At 34.0% G+C, this 18542-nt stretch overlaps 1 protein-coding gene across 1 annotated transcript in view; it reads right to left on the bottom strand.

The window, feature by feature from the left end:
- Positions 1-1963: 1963 nt before the first annotated feature.
- LOC106478583 (corticotropin-releasing factor receptor 2-like) overlaps positions 1964-18542 on the bottom strand; it is a gene marked incomplete at its 5' end in the record, with an annotated part of 56631 nt that continues 40052 nt past the window's right edge. Inside the window, 4 exons of the mRNA XM_022382200.1 lie at positions 1964-2185; positions 4965-5006; positions 6972-7107; positions 7458-7534. Of these exons, the coding sequence (XP_022237908.1) occupies positions 1964-2185; positions 4965-5006; positions 6972-7107; positions 7458-7534 (477 nt within the window). The remainder of the gene's footprint in view (positions 2186-4964; positions 5007-6971; positions 7108-7457; positions 7535-18542) is intronic.

Raw genomic sequence — 18542 nt, 5'->3', positions numbered from 1 at the left:
TGCTTTAATTGACTAATATCTATAACAGTTATCACAATCCCATCAGACCTGCGTTTATTCTTATCTGCTTTAATTGACTAATATGTATAACAGTTATCACAATCCCATCAGACCTGCGTTTATTCTTATCTGCTTTAATTGACTAATATCTATAACTGTTATACTTTAGTAATGACATTTTGTCATGTCTGTATCATACACAGGTTACTGAGCAGTTTTCTTCAATCTTATTACAATATTTCCTACGAATGATACGGCTATGGGTGAAGATTGTTGCTTGTTTTGAGTGGCTTGGTACTGTCACTGTGTTGACCATAACCATAAATGGTAGTAAACAGTGAAGAGCATGTTTTCAAGATGCTAATGACTTCCTCTCAGTACTTCAGTTAATCCTTTCCCTCCACAGAATTTAAACATGTTGATGAACATTTTCAATGAAATGACAGATATTCAACACAAGGTAAATACATAGATATCAGAAAACATTAGGCAATGCACGCAGCATAAAAACACTTCACCAAGTTACAATGAGGATATCAGACCAAGCAGCATAACTACTGTTAACTAGACATACCACACTGACACCTAGCTCATAACACAGAAGTAGGTAGAGATAGAGATGAAACCTCTAACAGCTTTGTGTACGAGCAGTCCACTGTGCAACCTGCCCTGCTCGATTCAGGTCATTAGTTTGTTTGTTTGTTGTCAAGTACAAAGCTACACAATGAGCTATCTACGCTTTGCCCACCACGAGTATCGAAACCCAGTTTCTAGCGGAGTAATCCTTCAAAACTACACAATAGGATATCTGCGTTCTGTCCTCCATGTGGAATCGAACACCGGATTTAGCGTTGTAATTCGATAAACCTACCGCGGACCTACTGGAGGACTGTAAAGGTGAACTAAATTTTGTGGACATTATCTAAGGTCATTTTTGGTCATTTACTGTGCTATAAAACTTTTTTGTTTGGTAACTATAGTATTCGAGCAACAGATAATGAAAGACCACAAAGTCAAGAACCTCACTTGCTTGAAGAGGTTCTCCATGAACAGAATTATTTTTTGTAACATGTATTTCGTTTGCTGACGTCCTCACTCAGAATTCAACCCCACAATAAACAAAGAGACTAACAGAAGGGGAAAGGATAATGATATTTTTTTTATAACTGCTCGGTTTGTTAGTTACCCAGTTCTATTTCTATTTCATATAAACGGTGTGTAAGAAACCCTAATTTAAAAAAACAACAACATTTAATATAAAATCCCCTACCAAGTCTGCAGGATTACGACGCTAAAAATCGAGTTTCGTTACCCGTGACGAGCGGAGCACAGACTATAATTATGTAGGTTTGCGCTTAACAACAATCAATCCCATTCACAAATACTAAATATCCTTAACTTTTTTGGGATCAAAGATAAAAAAATTTTAGTTTACCATTAGATTCTCTTCTTCTATGATAATCTAGCAAACCCATATTACTGTAATATTTCAATGTATTCGCATTTAAACAAGAATAAACATAGGAATCAACGTAGAACAAAAAAAATACTTACAAAAGTTGACACAGTAGTTCTTTGGTTTAGATAATTAAGTATTGTATAAATAAACTTCAATATTTCCATTTAGTATTTGACGTAATGTATCAATAATAAATAATTATACTTAATAAACAACACAAAATGGTAAACTTGTGCTTGAATATATTTTTCAATTAAGAATTATTCAATTCTTATTTCTTCTCAGACTTAACAATATGTAGTTTTAATTATGCTTTTTTTTTGTTTCATTTAGTGTTCAACGTTCTAGACGTTCAAAGCTAGAATAAACTTTTATTGATATGCATACCTAAAGCAAAGAAGAAATATCTCGACATATATTATTCACCTTTTTTTTTTCACGACAGTTCACTAGTATTTCAAAGATGTGATAATATTAGGGGGGAAAACGACAAAGGAAAGACCATTATACCCGACAAGATTGTTTTCCAATAACTTTTGAGTTTGTTAAATCAGACAAATGAATATGAACAGCTTTAGCTGAAGCCCTCTTGTGGCGCGGACTGCAAGTTGTTGAGCAGTCGTAATAGGTTGCAGAAGTATTGGAGAAACCACGGTCTCTTGCGTTGGAAGTAGCATTTCTTCGAACAGCAGCACGAAGATAGGCGTTTCTCAGAGCAGTTTGTACCTGTAGGACAAAAACAAACACAAATAAGTAACTGTAAAAACAAACCTTAAACAATATAAGAAATTTAGAGGGTGAGAAATGTTTTAACACCCTGTTCTTTCAAGTCGTTTAAAGTTTACATTCCGTGGAGGGTGTCAAGAAATTCTTCTTGGGTTAATCCTATTAGTCCTTTAGAGTTTACATTCCGCGGAGGGTGTCAAGAAATTCTTCTTCAGTTAATCCTATTAGTCGTTTAAAGTTTACATTCCGTGGAGGGTGTCAAGAAATTCTTCTTGGGTTAATCCTATTAGTCGTTTAGAGTTTACATTCCGCGGAGGGTGTCAAGAAATTCTTCTTGGGTTAATCCTATTAGTCGTTTAGAGTTTACATTCCGCGGAGGGTGTCAAGAAATTCTTCTTGGGTTAATCCTATTAGTCGTTTAGAGTTTACATTCCGCGGAGGGTGTCAAGAAATTCTTCTTGGGTTAATCCTATTAGTCGTTTGGAGTTTACATACCGCGGAGGGTGTCCAGAAATTCTTCTTGAGTTAATCCTATTAAGACAGTTACTCAAAAGTAGCCCATTTGATCTTTTGTTTTAGATAGAGAACAATAACAAAAAAGTCACAAACAAAAACAACAGAAAATTGGATTCAAGTCGAAAATCAGTAATTTTCATCGTTATCTGAATATTGATTTAAAGTTTCTTTCATTCTTTATCTTCATATAATAACTGTGATGATTATTTATTTCTCATATAAGAAGATACCATTTAGATGAAACTTTTTGACAGGCCACAAGAGAACGTACTAATATCTTGAAAATATTTCATTTAACAGAAGTATTTTCAAGTCACCTGAATTATTGAGTTTTATAACAGAAGTATTTTCAAATCACCTGAATTATTGATTTTTATAACAGAAGTATTTTCAAATCACCAGAATTATTGAGTTTTATAACAGAAGTATTTTCAAATCACCTGAATTATTGAGTTTTATAACAGAAGTATTTTCATATCACCTGAATTACTGATTTTTATAACAGACGAGTTTTTAAATCACCTGAATCATTGATTTTTATGCTTGAATAACAGCAGACTTCTTCAAATATCAAATTCGCTTTAAGTTACTAAATACAATAATAAGTATTTCAAATAATAAAAATCTAACAAATCTCACAAAAATAGTTGTAACACTAATTTTAAGATAACTAGAATTTATTGAAATTTCTAGAATTATTTTTCGTTATTGATCCAAGATTTGAACATTGTATTTGCTCAACATTTATTGCTTTAAGATAAAAAAAATATTTACTGGAATTCTACAAAAACGTATCTTGGAAGAATTAAACTTATACCAGCTTACAGATACATAACGAGCGTTTATGTGAGTTTGCCAGTAAGTTTACAAAGCGGTTAAATAAACTAACTAGCCGTTTTATTATTTTACGGACCGCAACACATCCGTTAAACACAGCAGCATAAGGCCGTCTTCCCTCAGTAGACATGTTGAGCTGTAGTCTTGAAATCTTATAAATGCTCTGGGCGATGGATTTAATGTTAGTTGTGTCATTTCGTTCCACAACATATTTTAACTGGCCCGGAAGAAATGGCTTCTGGGTAATTGAGTTGATCTTCTACTTCAGTTATACACAGTGGTCTTTCATTTACGCAACACGTTTCCCTTTGTCAGTAAGTAGGCTTAAATGCCTCGGACATTCATGCCATCAGTGCTACATTCATATAATAACATGTCTTTGAAAGTACATTAGTTTATTTTATCGTGGTATCTAGAATTCAATTAGGTCATTATGGCATCAGTTAATCGTCATAAATTCTAAGTGACAGTGTGTCATGGGTTTCTTATGCGAGTTCATTGAAGATAGACTTATTACTAAGAAGGGGTGTTACCTTTGGTAATATAGAATAAATAATAGATAATCTAGTTTTACTGGAGTTAGTACTTGTTTAATTTTATAGCGAGAAAAAAAAACATTATCGTGAAGAAATTCAAAAATTGTGTTTGTAAGATCAGGAAAATAACTAGAGCAATTGAATTATGCCGACATTTTAAATGTTTCATAATATATCATATTTTGCCAAGAATAAACGATATCATTATAAGTAGAGCAAAAAGTCTTTAAAGATTTGATTTTCATCACTAACATCTACCTATAATGCTGTTAACACTACATTAGATCCCAAATTGGTTAGATAGCACGTTCAATGTTTAAGTTGTACGTATAATTCAGTAGTCTTACGTAAATTACAAAGTTTGAATCAGAGCTATAATATTAAAAGTCAATAATAGTAAAGATTACATACTGTCTGTTTACAATTTGCAGGATATTATTCTGAGCTTATAAGTTAAGATATTTTTTCCGAAAGTTTTGAGACCAACAAATTTCTCCATCATTCATTTGGGCGGCAAAGAGGTTCCATATTCCACTAGGTAAGTTGGAGACTGGAAGACGTAGAATGAAACATTATCATAGGAAATGTGTACTTACCTCCGTGTTCATGAAACATTATCATAGGAAATGTGTACTTACTTCCGTGTTCATGAAACATTATCATAGGAAATGTGTACTTACTTCCGTGTTCATGAAACATTATCATAGGAAATGTGTACTTACCTCCGTGTTCATGAAACATTAGCATAGGAAATGTGTACTTACCTCCGTGTTCATTAAACATTATCATAGAAAATGTGTACTTGCCTGCGTGTTCATGAAACATTATCATAGGAAATGTGTACTTACTTCCGTGTCCATGAAACATTATCATAGGAAATGTGTATTTACCTCCGTGTTCATGAAACAGTAAAGTACTGCCAGGAAAATCCCCTAAGGCCGAAAAGAGAAGAAGAATCTTCTGATCAATAAAATTATATTTGTTAATCTTATTGTCGTAGTACATTGTAAATATTTGTTAATGTCATATATTCAAGTACGAAAACATTAAATTGCATATAATATAAAATAATAACAACTATAATAAATTTTTTGTTATGAGTGTGAGAAAGCATCCGGCCTTTGGTCAGTCTCTAAAGAATTAGGGGATTACAGTACTTTAAGTGATTAGAAAATGAGTTAGGGAGTATAGGTACTAGCTTTCTAAGCTCAGCCAGTATGAAGACTACAAAATATGCTATGGTTGCGAAACGTTTTAATCTTGTATACGGGGAACAGATGTAAGGTCACAATAAAAAGGGGGCCGGTTCGACGTGGATCTGAGAAAGAAACGGACAAAAAAATCCGGAAGATGTGAAAGTGAACAAATAAACCTAGAGAGGTGAAGGAAGAAAGTAATATGCTGCCAGTAAGTGAGATTTCTAAAGCTATATGTTATTGATTATCTGCAATAAACATAAGTTTCTTATGTTTACATTGGTATAAGTGAATTGCTAATAGGAAAATCTACAACTTAGATAACGTTGATGGATATAAAAAGGAATAGCGAAGTGCGAGTATAGCACGATCGTAGCATTTTCGACATCAGTGGCATAGCGGTAAGTCAACGGACCTAGAACTCAGGTTTCGATTCACATGGTGGGCACGGCACAGATATCCCATTGTGTAACTATGTGCTTAACTATGAACAAACAAAAACATTAAATAAAATCAATAGAAAATTCAGGCATGATTTGACGTGCATGCTTTATGTGGTATAAAAATATCACAAGAACAAAACACGAAATAATATAACAAACAAGATATTAGTCTTAAGCAGGGGATCGTATAACATTTTTGACCCTTAAGAGTCAAACTTGAGTGTTATATAGGCAAACAAAGTTTTTTTTATTAACGATGTTCGATGTTGGTTAGAAACTCAAAATAAGAACTATCATCAAATGCTTTTAAGCAAAGATGGCCTTTGATAAACAAATATATTTGTTCGTAGTAGCGATAACAAGTGGTTCTTTTGTTACACAATGTTACACAATGAGCTTTCTGTATTGTGTCCACCACGAACATTGAACCCCGGTTTTTAACATTAGAAGCTTTTAGAGTTATTGCTGAGCCACAGAGGAGCTACATAGATAAACCAACTAATATGATGCCGAAGTCTTCCAAATTCCACTTTTAACCTTTAAAAAATTACTCTGTTTGTCTTGATATTGCCCCATAGATGATGAAGGTTATCTGCTCTAACCGTCCATAATTTTTAACTGATAGACTAAAGGAAAGCCATCTAGCCGATAGTGCCACCGCAAACTTAGGCTATTCTAATCGAATAGTGGGATATAACCATCACTCTCAAAATGTATCCACGGTCCCAAAGTGCAAAATACGATTTTTGTTTCTTTGCGATAATAACACGCGAACCTTGGGTCCATAGGTTCATAGTCCGAGAGGCTAACCATTTAGCCACACCCGGCATTAGAAAGTCATATTTACTTGTAGGTGAGATATATCCAATGTCTGAATATTTACTTGTTTGGGATCGTGTAGCAGTGTGGTATTATGTGAGACGTCTATAAATATTTCAATTTCCTAATACTTTTTCAAGAAGTTAAAAAATATTTGAATTGAGTTCCCCAGAGCACTAACGAAATGTCACGTTTCTTCCCGTGATTGTTAAACTAGATGAAAATTAAATCCTAGCAACATTTTAATTTAATTAATTCGTAACGTTCTCTTTCTGGTTAAAATAGTCCTACACGCGTTGATAAGGTCAGTATGGAATAGCAAAATAATTCTTCAAAATCTGGAATGTTAGTTTTTTGAAAAGAGGACCAAATTTCATTAAAAAATAACTAATCATAAGAAAAAGGCTAGAAATTTACAGAAATATTAAAAATTTCTTACCTGAGAGGATTGTAAAACGGCATTTGTTATCATGTAAGCTTCTTCTAAAGTGGCGTCATCTTTCGGGTTGACACAAAACAACAAGTGAGTAATTCCTAACAACGGGAACAACAACACCGTAGCTTTGATGGCTCTCCTAGAATCAGAATTTAGCTGTTTTAAAACTATGCTAAAATTCACACGATTAAAAATGTTTCAATGTAAATTTTGCCAAAAGTTCTGATAAAAGCTGTTTCATTGTTAAAAAAAATTATTGCACAACATTCTGTCCACAAAATACAAATCTTATTTTTGAATTCATGCTGTTTGAAGCAACTAAACGGTAATTATGCAGTAATTATTCAACTTTTACGAACTACCAACTGGTAAATTATCTCAAAGAATAATGATTTATTTCATATCCTGGATAAGTTAACAATGAATATTTTCTTCTGTATATATATTTTACTCGAAAAGGAGATTAAAACGTTTGTGAAACACACACACCTAATATGGGTAGCTTCTCGAGAGCGAAGTCTCGTGACCAACACCCGAATTATATTCACCAAGAAGACAAAATTTACCTATATGTGGAGAAATCAATCAGAAATATGTCATCAGTAAAGAAACAAGAAAATGTTCGTTTCCTTACGTACGTCTAAATACATAGAAACACAAATCGAAACACAATTTCTGATTTATTTGTCTACTTATACGAATAGTTTGTTTGTTTGTTTGTTTTGAATTTTGCGCAAGGTTATCTGCGCTAGCCGTCCTTAATTTAGTAGTGATAGACAAAAGAGAAGATGCCTAGTCAACACCGCCCGCTCCGACTCTTGGGTTACTCTTTTACCAATGGATAGTGGGATTGACTGTTATATTATAATGCCCAAACGGCTGAAAGAGCGAATACTTTCGGTGACATGGATTCGAACCCGCGACCAGCAGATTGTGAGTCGAGCGCCGTAACCACCAGACCCCTCTACGAAAGGTATTATATATAGTTCAAAGGCTCAGCGGCAAGTCTGCAGGCTTACAATGCTAGAAAATGGTTTCTGATATCCGTGATAGATAGAGCACAGATAGCCCATCGTGTAGTTTTGTGCTTAACAACAACTAAAACCAAATTTCCAAATTATATTAATTTACGCTGGAAAAAAAAAGAGTAAAATTATACAAAAAGTACCGGCAACATATTTTTAAGAACTTTGTTAAAGTTCCACGTTTTAAAGTTTAGTTTGTTTTAAATTTCGCGCAAAGCTACACGAGGGATATCTACGCTAGCATTCCCTGATTTAACAATGGTAGACTAGAGAGAAAGCAACTAATTAACACCATCTACTGACAACTCTTGGTATAACAACGAATATAGTGATTGACCGTCACATTATAACGACCCCACGGCTGAAAGGAAGAGCAAGTTTGGTGAGGGGTGCATCTTAAGCAACATTATTAAGCAACTGGATATTTTGCATAATTTTAGAGTAATTTTTCAGATATTTTCCGTTAAATACGGATATTTTATAAAGGTTCCTAAAAATGTGTTACAGATAGTTGTTTCTTAGTTTTACTGATTGCTTTTTTTAATGTACACAACCATCTTTTGGTTATGTGAAATTTAGAAACTATTATTTTCAATTTTTGTTAACAATTCGAACTGTGAATAGCCAGGTATCATTAGTTGTAGTCGAGAAAAGCTTAAATTCTAAAATAGGTTTTAATGAGCATTCGTGAGTCAGATTTTCCATAAAAGCAAAATTGAAAATTTTGTTTCGCTTTTTCTGAAGAAGTAGGAAATCAACTTTTTTTGTATCAGTTCACAGGATATCGGTTAAAACAATAATACATATGCATTTGTATATTGTTTATTGCATAGAGTTCTAAATATGTGGAAATAAAGAATTGACAAAATACATTTTCTGAGCATGAATTAAAAAAACAGAGTATTTATCATAATCTGTATTATTTTATATACACATAGTAACTTCAGATGAAATACCTAATCCTTGACATTGAGAACAATACAAAAGTATGGAGTTTTAATGCACCCCAGACTTACAGACTTACTCTGTTTGATCAGAGTATGCAAGCAACAAATGTATTGAAAAAAAAGAGAGACAAAGTGTTGTTCAGATAACATCTGAAAGCATTTAGAGTATTTGAATTGGAAAATGAAAAATATAGATCAACTTGGACACCAGGACTTTCCAGAAAGAGACCTACTACAAGTCATACCACCGCCGTGGTAAGCAAAGTACATCTTATAATAGTTGAAAATCCACGAACACAAAGGTAAGTGGCAAAAGCCGTACACATATCCATTTCAACACTATGCTTGCTATATACTCATGAAACATCTTCGTTTGGAAACGAGGCCAACAAGATACGAGCTCACCAAAAAAAAGGCTTCCAATTGTACCTCTCTTTTCAACCGTCACATACCTCAAGCAGCTGGAATGACATACTGGTCTTCATACTATTCCATACGAAGGAATAGAGGTCAAATCGTTTCTGGATTCCTCTGCGATCAGACTGTTGTTACACCGCAGTCTTCGTACACTAGATAGTTGATGAAAAGCAAGTAGGGAGGAGGTTTGTGCTTTGGACTTGACAGCCTTACGATGAAGCGTTTTGCAATTAAACTACGTTTCAGTGCGATTGACAAGATGCATGTTCTTCAGATAGGGCATGACCTAACGTAGTGACACTGACTGTAACAAACTGGTGAGGCTCCAAAATCGTTTTAATATAACGTATAACACGGTGTTGATTTATTTGACATCTTTATATGGCTGATTCCTTCACTCTAAGCTGCCTATTTGCGTACATGTAAAATGTTTTGATCAGATTATGCAAGCAACACTCTGTTTTTATATCATTTCATAAATAAAAGGTATTGAAAAAGAGAGAGAGACAAAGTGTTGTTCAGTATATTCCTCAACTCACCACTTAAGAGTCTAAAATATTGTAACTATTTCATAAACATGTGTAAATATTGTAACTATTTCATAAACATGTGTAAATATTGTAACTATTTCATAAACATGTAACGGTCAATCGCACTATTCGTTGGTAAAAGAGTAGCCCAAGAGTTGGCGGTGGGTGGTGATGACTAGCTACCTTCCCTCCAGTCTTACACTGCTAACTTAGGGACGGCTAGCGCAGATAGCCCTCGTGTAGTTTTGCGCGAAATTCAAAAAACAAACAAACAATACTGTCAGATTCTTTACAAATAATACAAACTTAGATGTCTTAATTAAGAGGTGTTTCTTCACTGAAGAATGAAAAGGATGCCAATTGTATGCAAGGATAGTTTTCACAAAAGTATTGTTGGAGCTTTAAAGAGATTCGACATTATAGGTAAGCGTCAGCTAAGTTTCATTGAATTAGACTGAATTTAGTAAAATGATCAACAACGATTACACATTATAACGCTCCCACGGCTGAAAGGGTGAGCATGTTTGGTGTGACGAACCCGCGACCCTCAGATTGCGAGTCGAGCGCCCTAACCACCTGGCCATGCCGGGCCCTGAACCTGACAGTAAATACCTAAAGGCATACTTAGAAAAGTATAAAGAAACGGCTTTTGTCCCCAAGATGTAAGTACATTTATTTTTCAGTTTGGGGTAGAAAATTATTTTTAGCATTTCATTATTAAATAGATCAATTAATATTTCTCAAACTTTTTAGGTCAACCTAAGACGCAAGGTGGCAGTGCATGAATTAAATGAACTCTGAGTTGTCACCTCATTTTATCCAGCTGATAGAAAGAAATAAACTTGGAAAAATAGTATTTACTGGACAGACAGCCCTGAGCGACGAGATGTCACAACACACACACACACAACAAAAAAAAAAGATTTAGCGAAGTCTTTCTTCAAGTTTACAAACTATTGTGAGTGAAGTGGGTGGCTAACGTGACTGCCGTATGGAGTTTTCTCACGTGGCTGTACCGTTATACAGACGTTATAGCTACCAGCGATGAACTTCCAACATATTTAAAAGATTTTGCAAACTTGAGGAAATACCAATATTCTGAGTCACCGAATACAGGAAATTGAAATCACCAGTCCATGTGTGCATCAACCAATACTATGATGCTTTTGAGACCGAGAAATGAATGAGATTTTTAAGAAATACTGGCCTACGCAAATTGAGAATCAATCTGGTTTTTTACCATCTCTTGTTAAAATTCAAGTTGCGCGAAATCCTATGGGGCTTTCACAAGTAAATAAGTGGTTTTGAACGTACATTCTTAGAAGTGAATTACATATCACTGACGTTTTTCCAACATTTGATTCAAAGGATTTAAGAAAAGAAAATAAGAAAACGAAAGCTTAACTCATCATAGATTTTAGCCATATTTCAACAGATTTATAACATCTTTCTTAATGAAGTTATAAAAAAATACTTTGAAAACGTTTCGCAGTGGCTTAACCAATGTATTCTAACTGTCTTATAAAAAGCTATTCAGAGAAACGTATGTTAAAAAATACTTTGAAAACGTTTCGCAGTGGCTTAACCAATGTATTCTAACTGTCTTATAAAAAGCTATTCAGAGAAACGTATGTTAAAGAACCTCGAGGACGGGTGTTTAATTATTTTTTTTCAATAATCACAAATGTTTAAAAAGACGCTTGTTAAAAAACTCACAAGTTACCAACTAAGTTTATTTGTTTGTTCTTAAGAACAAAGCTACACAATGGAATATCTGTGTTGTGCTATCGGTGTTCAGCGTTATAAGCCGACAGACTTCTTGCCGAGTCACTGAGACCCAGCAAAGTTGCACTGAATACTTCATAGATCTCTTCGAAATATGTTTCTATTATACTGTGTAACTATAAAGCTGGCGAGACAAAATTCCTTTTCAGAGGCCTTTCAGTGGGTCAGCGGTAAGTTTTTAGGACTTACAACGCTAAATTTCGGGGTTGAATTCCTTACAGTGGAAAGAGAACGCAAGCAGCCCAGTGTTTGGCTTTGCGATAAAACAAAACTTTTCAGTGTATTGTATTTAACGAACCATTAAAATAGCGACTGAAGTATTTTATGTCTGCGGACTTCCAACGCTAGAAACCGGGTTTCGATACCCGTGGTGGGCAGAGCACAGATAGCCCATAGTTTTGAACTGAAGGACTAAAGGGAGCAGCAGCCAACAGCACCTATTTGCGCATAACCGTCCTTAATTTTGAACTGATAAATTAAAGGGAACGCAGCTAGTCAACATCACAAACTCAAAGTGCGGAACACATTCTTTTTTGCTTTTTTTTTTTGCGGCAAGGAGATGTGAATCATGACCTCTTGCACTCACACTTCGATCTCTGTAACCACTAGCCCACGTCCAGTCTCGACACCATTTCAACTCACTTTTAAATACAATTAACACTATATACATCAGTCATTCATGAGACACTTAAGTATAATGGTGAAACTAACGTAATATGATTTACTGTATGGTTCGAAATATCAAAAATAAAAACATCACACAAGTACTAAATAATATATCAAACCCTTTTTTCTCAGCAATTCCATTACGGTTTTCAGTAAGAAAAGCAACCTCATTGATAGTAGACTACAACAAACAAAGTGTAATTCAAATGGTAAGTATATAAGTGTTTTATCTTAAGGACTTAATGTTAAGGTTAAAAAAAAGGTTTTAAAAAGTATTTCTAGTCTTATTCTCAAATAAAGACATGGCCAATGTATCGTTCCGAACCAAGTTATGAAAAAATTAACTTACAAAACATTTTGTTTTTTAAGTATCTTATTGGCAAAATCCGAACTTTTCAATAACTTTCATATCGCTATTACTGGAAGAATGTTTTTCTTTAGCTGATCAAACATTAGAGATAAGTTGAGAGGAAATATACAAAAAACTACTGCAATTACATTTTAGCCCCTTGCCAATAGCTTACTGGTAAGTCCGAAGGCTTGTAACGCTGAAATTCGGATTTCGATACTCGTAGTGGGCACAGCACAGATGGTTCATACGAGTAGTTTGCGTTGATATGATATGATAGGACTAGATAGCACATCTGATAATTTGTAACATTTCACATTTCTAGGTCCTGAGGAACTGATTCAATGTTTATTTGGTGAAGTTGTACTATATTTAAGCTAATAGATACAAAAGAAGACCTATCTTTCTATATTTACGTATCCTCCTCCCTCAACGGGCCAGTGACTAGCGACAGTTTTATGGATTTACAACGCAAAAATCCGGGGCTCGATTCTGCGTGATGGACATAACGCAGTTGGTATATTATGCAGCTCTGCGCTAAAACAAACAAACTGTATCTAGACATGCGCATCATTGCAATTGCGACTGACCCTCATACACATAGCCGGGAAGAGGGGGGTGAGTGTCTACTTGGCATAAGAAGATTTTTTTATATCTTGCGTTTTTTTTTTACAACACCTATCATTAAGTCATTTTCTCTCCAGCGCCCCACTGCGACACTTCTCAGGAACTACTACATTAAAGCTTTTCAGTTAACTTCAGTGAAACTGTTTTTAAGTATTTAGATTATCTTCTTCTGCATATTCAGACACGTGCATAATCGTGAGTAATCGCAAATTAATAAATAAACATTCTACAACCAATTTTGATTTCAAAGAAGTACCGTCAGTTAATGTTAACGAAACTCAGAGAGATCAAACTTCGAATGGTTCAGAAAATTAATTTACATAAAAGACGTTTAGTGAGAAAAGTAGACTTGATAGATTTCGAATTATAATCATGGGATTGTGAGATTTCATTAGGTGTAAGAGCTAATTAACAGCATTGTCAAAAATAATGAAATGACGAGTTCTCACAGTAGGAAATTATTTTCGCGACAAAATTATTTAGAATAAAGTATATTGCGTGCATTGTATATAAAGTGTAAATAACTTTACATAACGCAAATATTATATTGTGGCTGCGATCAAATCACTAACGTCTATATCAGTGAAAACAGGTATTTCCTAAGAACCCATCCAAAAGCTTTTCGGCCATGCATGGCCAGGTGGTTAGGGCGCGTGCATCTGAGGGTCGCGGTTTCGAATCCCCGTCACACCAAACATGCTCGCCCTTTCAGCCGTGGAGGCGTTATAATGTAACGGTCAATCCCACCATTCGTTGGTAAAAGAGTAGCCCAAGAGTTAGCATTGGGTGGTGATGACTAGCTGCCTTCTCTCTAGTCTTACACTGCTAAATTAGGAACGGCTAGCGCAGATAGCCCACGTGTAGCTTTGTGCGAAATTCAAACCAAACCAAAAGCTTTCAATCATTACAGCCAGACAGGGTTTCAAAGCGAACTCACACGGAAACCAGTTAGTTTTATTTATTAGACAGGGTTTCAAAGTGAGCTCACACGGAAACTTTCAACCATTACCACCAGTTAGTTCCATTTATTAGACAGGGTTTCAAAGTGAACTCATACGGAAGCTTTCAACCATTACCACCAGTTAGCTTTATTTATTAGACAGGGTTTCAAAGTGAGCTCACAAGGAAACTTTCAACCATTACCACCAGTTAGTTCTATTTATTAGACAGGGTTTCAAAGTGAACTCATACGGAAGCTTTCAACCATTACCACCAGTTAGTTTTATTTATTAGACAGGGTTTCAAAGTGAGCTCACACGGAAAGTTTCAACCATTACCACCAGTTAGTTCCATTTATTAGACAGGGTTTCAAAGTGAACTCACACGGAAACCAGTTAGTTTTATTTATTAGACAGGGTTTCAAAGTGAGCTCACACGGAAAGTTTCAACCATTACCACCAGTTAGTTCCATTTATTAGACAGGGTTTCAAAGTGAACTCACACGGAAACCAGTTAGTTTTATTTATTAGACAGGGTTTCAAAGTGAGCTCTCACGGAAACTTTCAACCATTACCACCAGTTAGTTCCATTTATTAGACAGGGTTTCAAAGTGAGCTCACACAGAAAGTTTCAACCATTACCACCAGGGTTTGAAATGCTACAAATTTCAATAATTACTTATTATTTTTTTATTCCTTGTATTAGTCAGTTTATGTATTAATAATCAACGAAATGAAAATGAATTTGTAGTTATTTTCCTTGTTTCTTCATGGTGTATTAAAACTTGACCTCAAAAAGAAATATGACGCTTTGAAGTATGTTATATGATATCTCAAGAACAACGACCTTGGTTGTGGTCTCGCATTACTAGAGTATTGTAACAAAATAAACCTAGTCTTGGTGGTTACGATAGAAAAAGGTCCGTTATGGAAATTGCAGAGGCTCGTATTTAAACCTGCAAATTATACTTAACAAATAAGCACTGAGATGGTTTATCTAGAAAACTAGAGAAATCAAATTGATGTCCAAGAAAGTAACTAACTTGTTACTGATTTCTGAGTTGTTTTTTTAGGAATTCATTGTGTTACTAATTGCTACGGTAAATGTTCAATCATAGCAATTTATTAGAATTCTATCTGATTCAGTTTTGTTTCGATTACCTGAAACCGTGGAAACAAATTGGGAAAAATGGTCCATGAAGACCATTAAAAGTATAATAAGTCAAATTAAACAGAGTAATTTAAATTTGCTACCCAGAGCTTTTGTAAATACATACATACATTACAAAACAGCCATATTTCACAAGTTACGATTTAAGCGCCGAAAGCTGGCGAAAAATAAAAAAATCTAAAAATTGTTATAAACATCAGTTAACTGTATACATTGTTGTTATTTTTTTTTCCACATTCCCTTTAGTTGTCCATTGCACCTGGAAATCAAACATGTGTAAAAAATAGTATTTCAGCCATGCGTGATATTAATGGCGTGTAACACTTTGTCATGATGGTTCATTTCTTGCTATGGTTCTTGCCTTTGGTTTGTCATATATATATATAGTAGAGGTGTCATGGTAACAGTAAATCCTATTTCGAATCTGTCCTCAAGTGAAAAGAGCCCAATTTTCAAATTTTTGTTTTTCTGCACTAAAACAGTAACAGACACATGTGTTTCCTTTTAGTTTCTGGAGTAAAAACGTGGTTTCTCCAATGATATAACTCACTTTGTTTTATTTTTTTACTCTACATGTCACAGTTAGAACTTCGAGCAGCTTCTGAAATCAGCCAACTGAATATTTCTTTAAATGTTTATTGACTTAGAAAATAGCATTCCGATTACTATTGCGCTACTATATTTTCTCGCTTAAAATCAGAAGAGAGCTTTTCCTTAAATATTAGAAATCCTTTTAAATATTTTATCTTATTTTTAAACAGCTATGCATTACGTTACCTTGATTTCCAGAAAAGTGTTTTTAGTGAATTGTAATACAATCTATGTTTCTAAGTTGATATATATTTAGAGAAATTAAGATTTTGATAATCAACTGTTTAAGATGGGACGTAGGTGTTGTAGACATCGGCGAAAGAAAACTCAACACAATTATGCATGTGTCAAACTTTATGCTATAGTTTTAAGACAGAAACATTTTGTTTCCATATTTATATATAACAGAATCATTCTAGACTACGTAAACTTACAAGTAGCCTTACAATGGTAAGTCTGTAGACTTACAACTCTAAAAATCCGGGGTTCGATTCCCCGCGGTGGACACAGCAGATAGTTCAATGTGGCTTTGCTCTAAAATAAACAAACAAATAAACACAAACCTATGATAACAGGGAACCGTTATTATATTATGCCAGAAAAACGGCAGTTTAGAATTCATAGTTAGGTTAAGAAAGTACTGCAGTTTTTAAGGACGTAATGTTCTAATTAGTTGTTCTGTTACGGAAAATAGTGAAACTTGCAGAACTGGATATCGTAGTTATGTCAGGAAAGTACTGCAGGTTTTAAGGACGTAATGTTCTAATTAGTTGTTCTGTTACGGAAAATAGTGAAACTTGCAGAACTGGATATCGTAGTTATGTCAGGAAAGTACTGCAGTTTTTAAGGGCGTAATGTTCTAATTAGTTGTTCTGTTACGGAAAATAGTGAAACTTGCAGAACTGGATATCGTAGTTATGTCAGGAAAGTACTGCAGTTTTTAAGGACGTGATGTTCTAATTAGTTGTTCTGTTACAGAAAATAGTGAAACTTGCAGAACTGGATATCGTAGTTACGTTAGGAAAGTACTGCAGTTTTTAAGGACGTAATGTTCTAATTAGTTGTTCTGTTACGGAAAATAGTGAAACTTGCAGAACTGGATATCGTAGTTATGTTAGGAAAGTATTCCAGTATTTATAGATGTAGTGCTGAAGATTGCGTTTTTGTTACGGAAATCATATGACCTCGAATATTGAAGCTTTGTTGTTACGACAAGAAATTTTACTATCGGAAAATATTAATTATATCATTACGACCACAGAAATAAGAGAACGTTTAGACATGTTCACATTGTTGGTGGTGTTTAGTTGCGTTTTTACATATATTTTGTGAGTCTTTTAGTCTTCTAAACAATAACATATTACTTTTACTATAGTTAACAAAAAATTGCTTGTGCACAAATAATAAAGGTAGTATTATTAACAAAGATTATCTTAATGGATAAGGCTATTTTTGGTAATGTTACTAGTTAACCATTCACAAGAGATATTATCAGTAATCGTATATAACTTATGGTAAATATTTTCATCAGTAAAATATAATTTTAAATAACAGTGTCCTGATAATCAACTAATAACACTTCCCAAATACTAGCTTAATTGTGTTAACTCTTTCTTATTAAGTACATTTTGTATTATTATACAGTTTTAATTAATTATACTTGTCATAAGACATTGTCATTAGGCCTATTATGTTATTTCAACTACATTACTTTTAACACACACTGGCAATACTGTATTAAAACTTTCTTATTAGGTACATTTTGTATTATTATACAGTTTTAATTAATTATACTTGTCATAAGACATTGTCATTAGGCCTATTATGTTATTTCAACTACATTACTTTTAACACACTGGCAATACGTATTAAAATTTTCTTATTAGATACATTTTGTATTATTATACAGTTTTAATTAATTATACTTGTCATGAGACATTAGCATTAGATCTATTATATTTCAACATTGCATTCTTTATTCACTCCTTTTTTTTAAGAAGAAGAAAAGTGTTTAATATTACTTCTACTACATTATGTCCATTGTCAGCTTATAAAAGACATTCACACCATAATAACTGTTATGGTGCTTTTTTTTCATTGAAACAATATATGTAGTTTTCAGTCTTTTAAGTTGTTTCATTCTTATTCATAACTTGTCTCAAAATTAGCTACATATTGAAAAATCTAATCATTTATCAGATGTAAATAAAATGTATTTACTTCTATCTAAGACGCTCCCCAGTTTACAACGCTAGAATCCGGGTTCTGATACCCGTGGTGGGCAGAGCACAGATAGCCCTTTGTGTAGCTTTGTGCCTAACTACAAACAAACAAACAAATCTATCTGAAACTTTATACACTGTACTTGTGGAGACGCACACCAGAGAAATATTTCGACTTACTGCGAAGGCTAGTATCATTGGAGGAGTTATTAACGAAATATTTCAACTTACTGCCAAGGCCAGTATCATTGGAGCGGTTATTAACAAAGAAATATTTCAACTTACTGTCAAGGCTAGCATCATTGG

Source organism: Limulus polyphemus, unplaced genomic scaffold, assembly GCF_000517525.1.
Source record: "Limulus polyphemus unplaced genomic scaffold, Limulus_polyphemus-2.1.2 Scaffold229, whole genome shotgun sequence".
Taxonomy (NCBI): Eukaryota; Metazoa; Arthropoda; class Merostomata; order Xiphosura; family Limulidae; genus Limulus; species Limulus polyphemus.
Note: the sequence above shows the minus strand (reverse complement) of the source record. Positions and strands in the feature narration are given on the sequence as shown.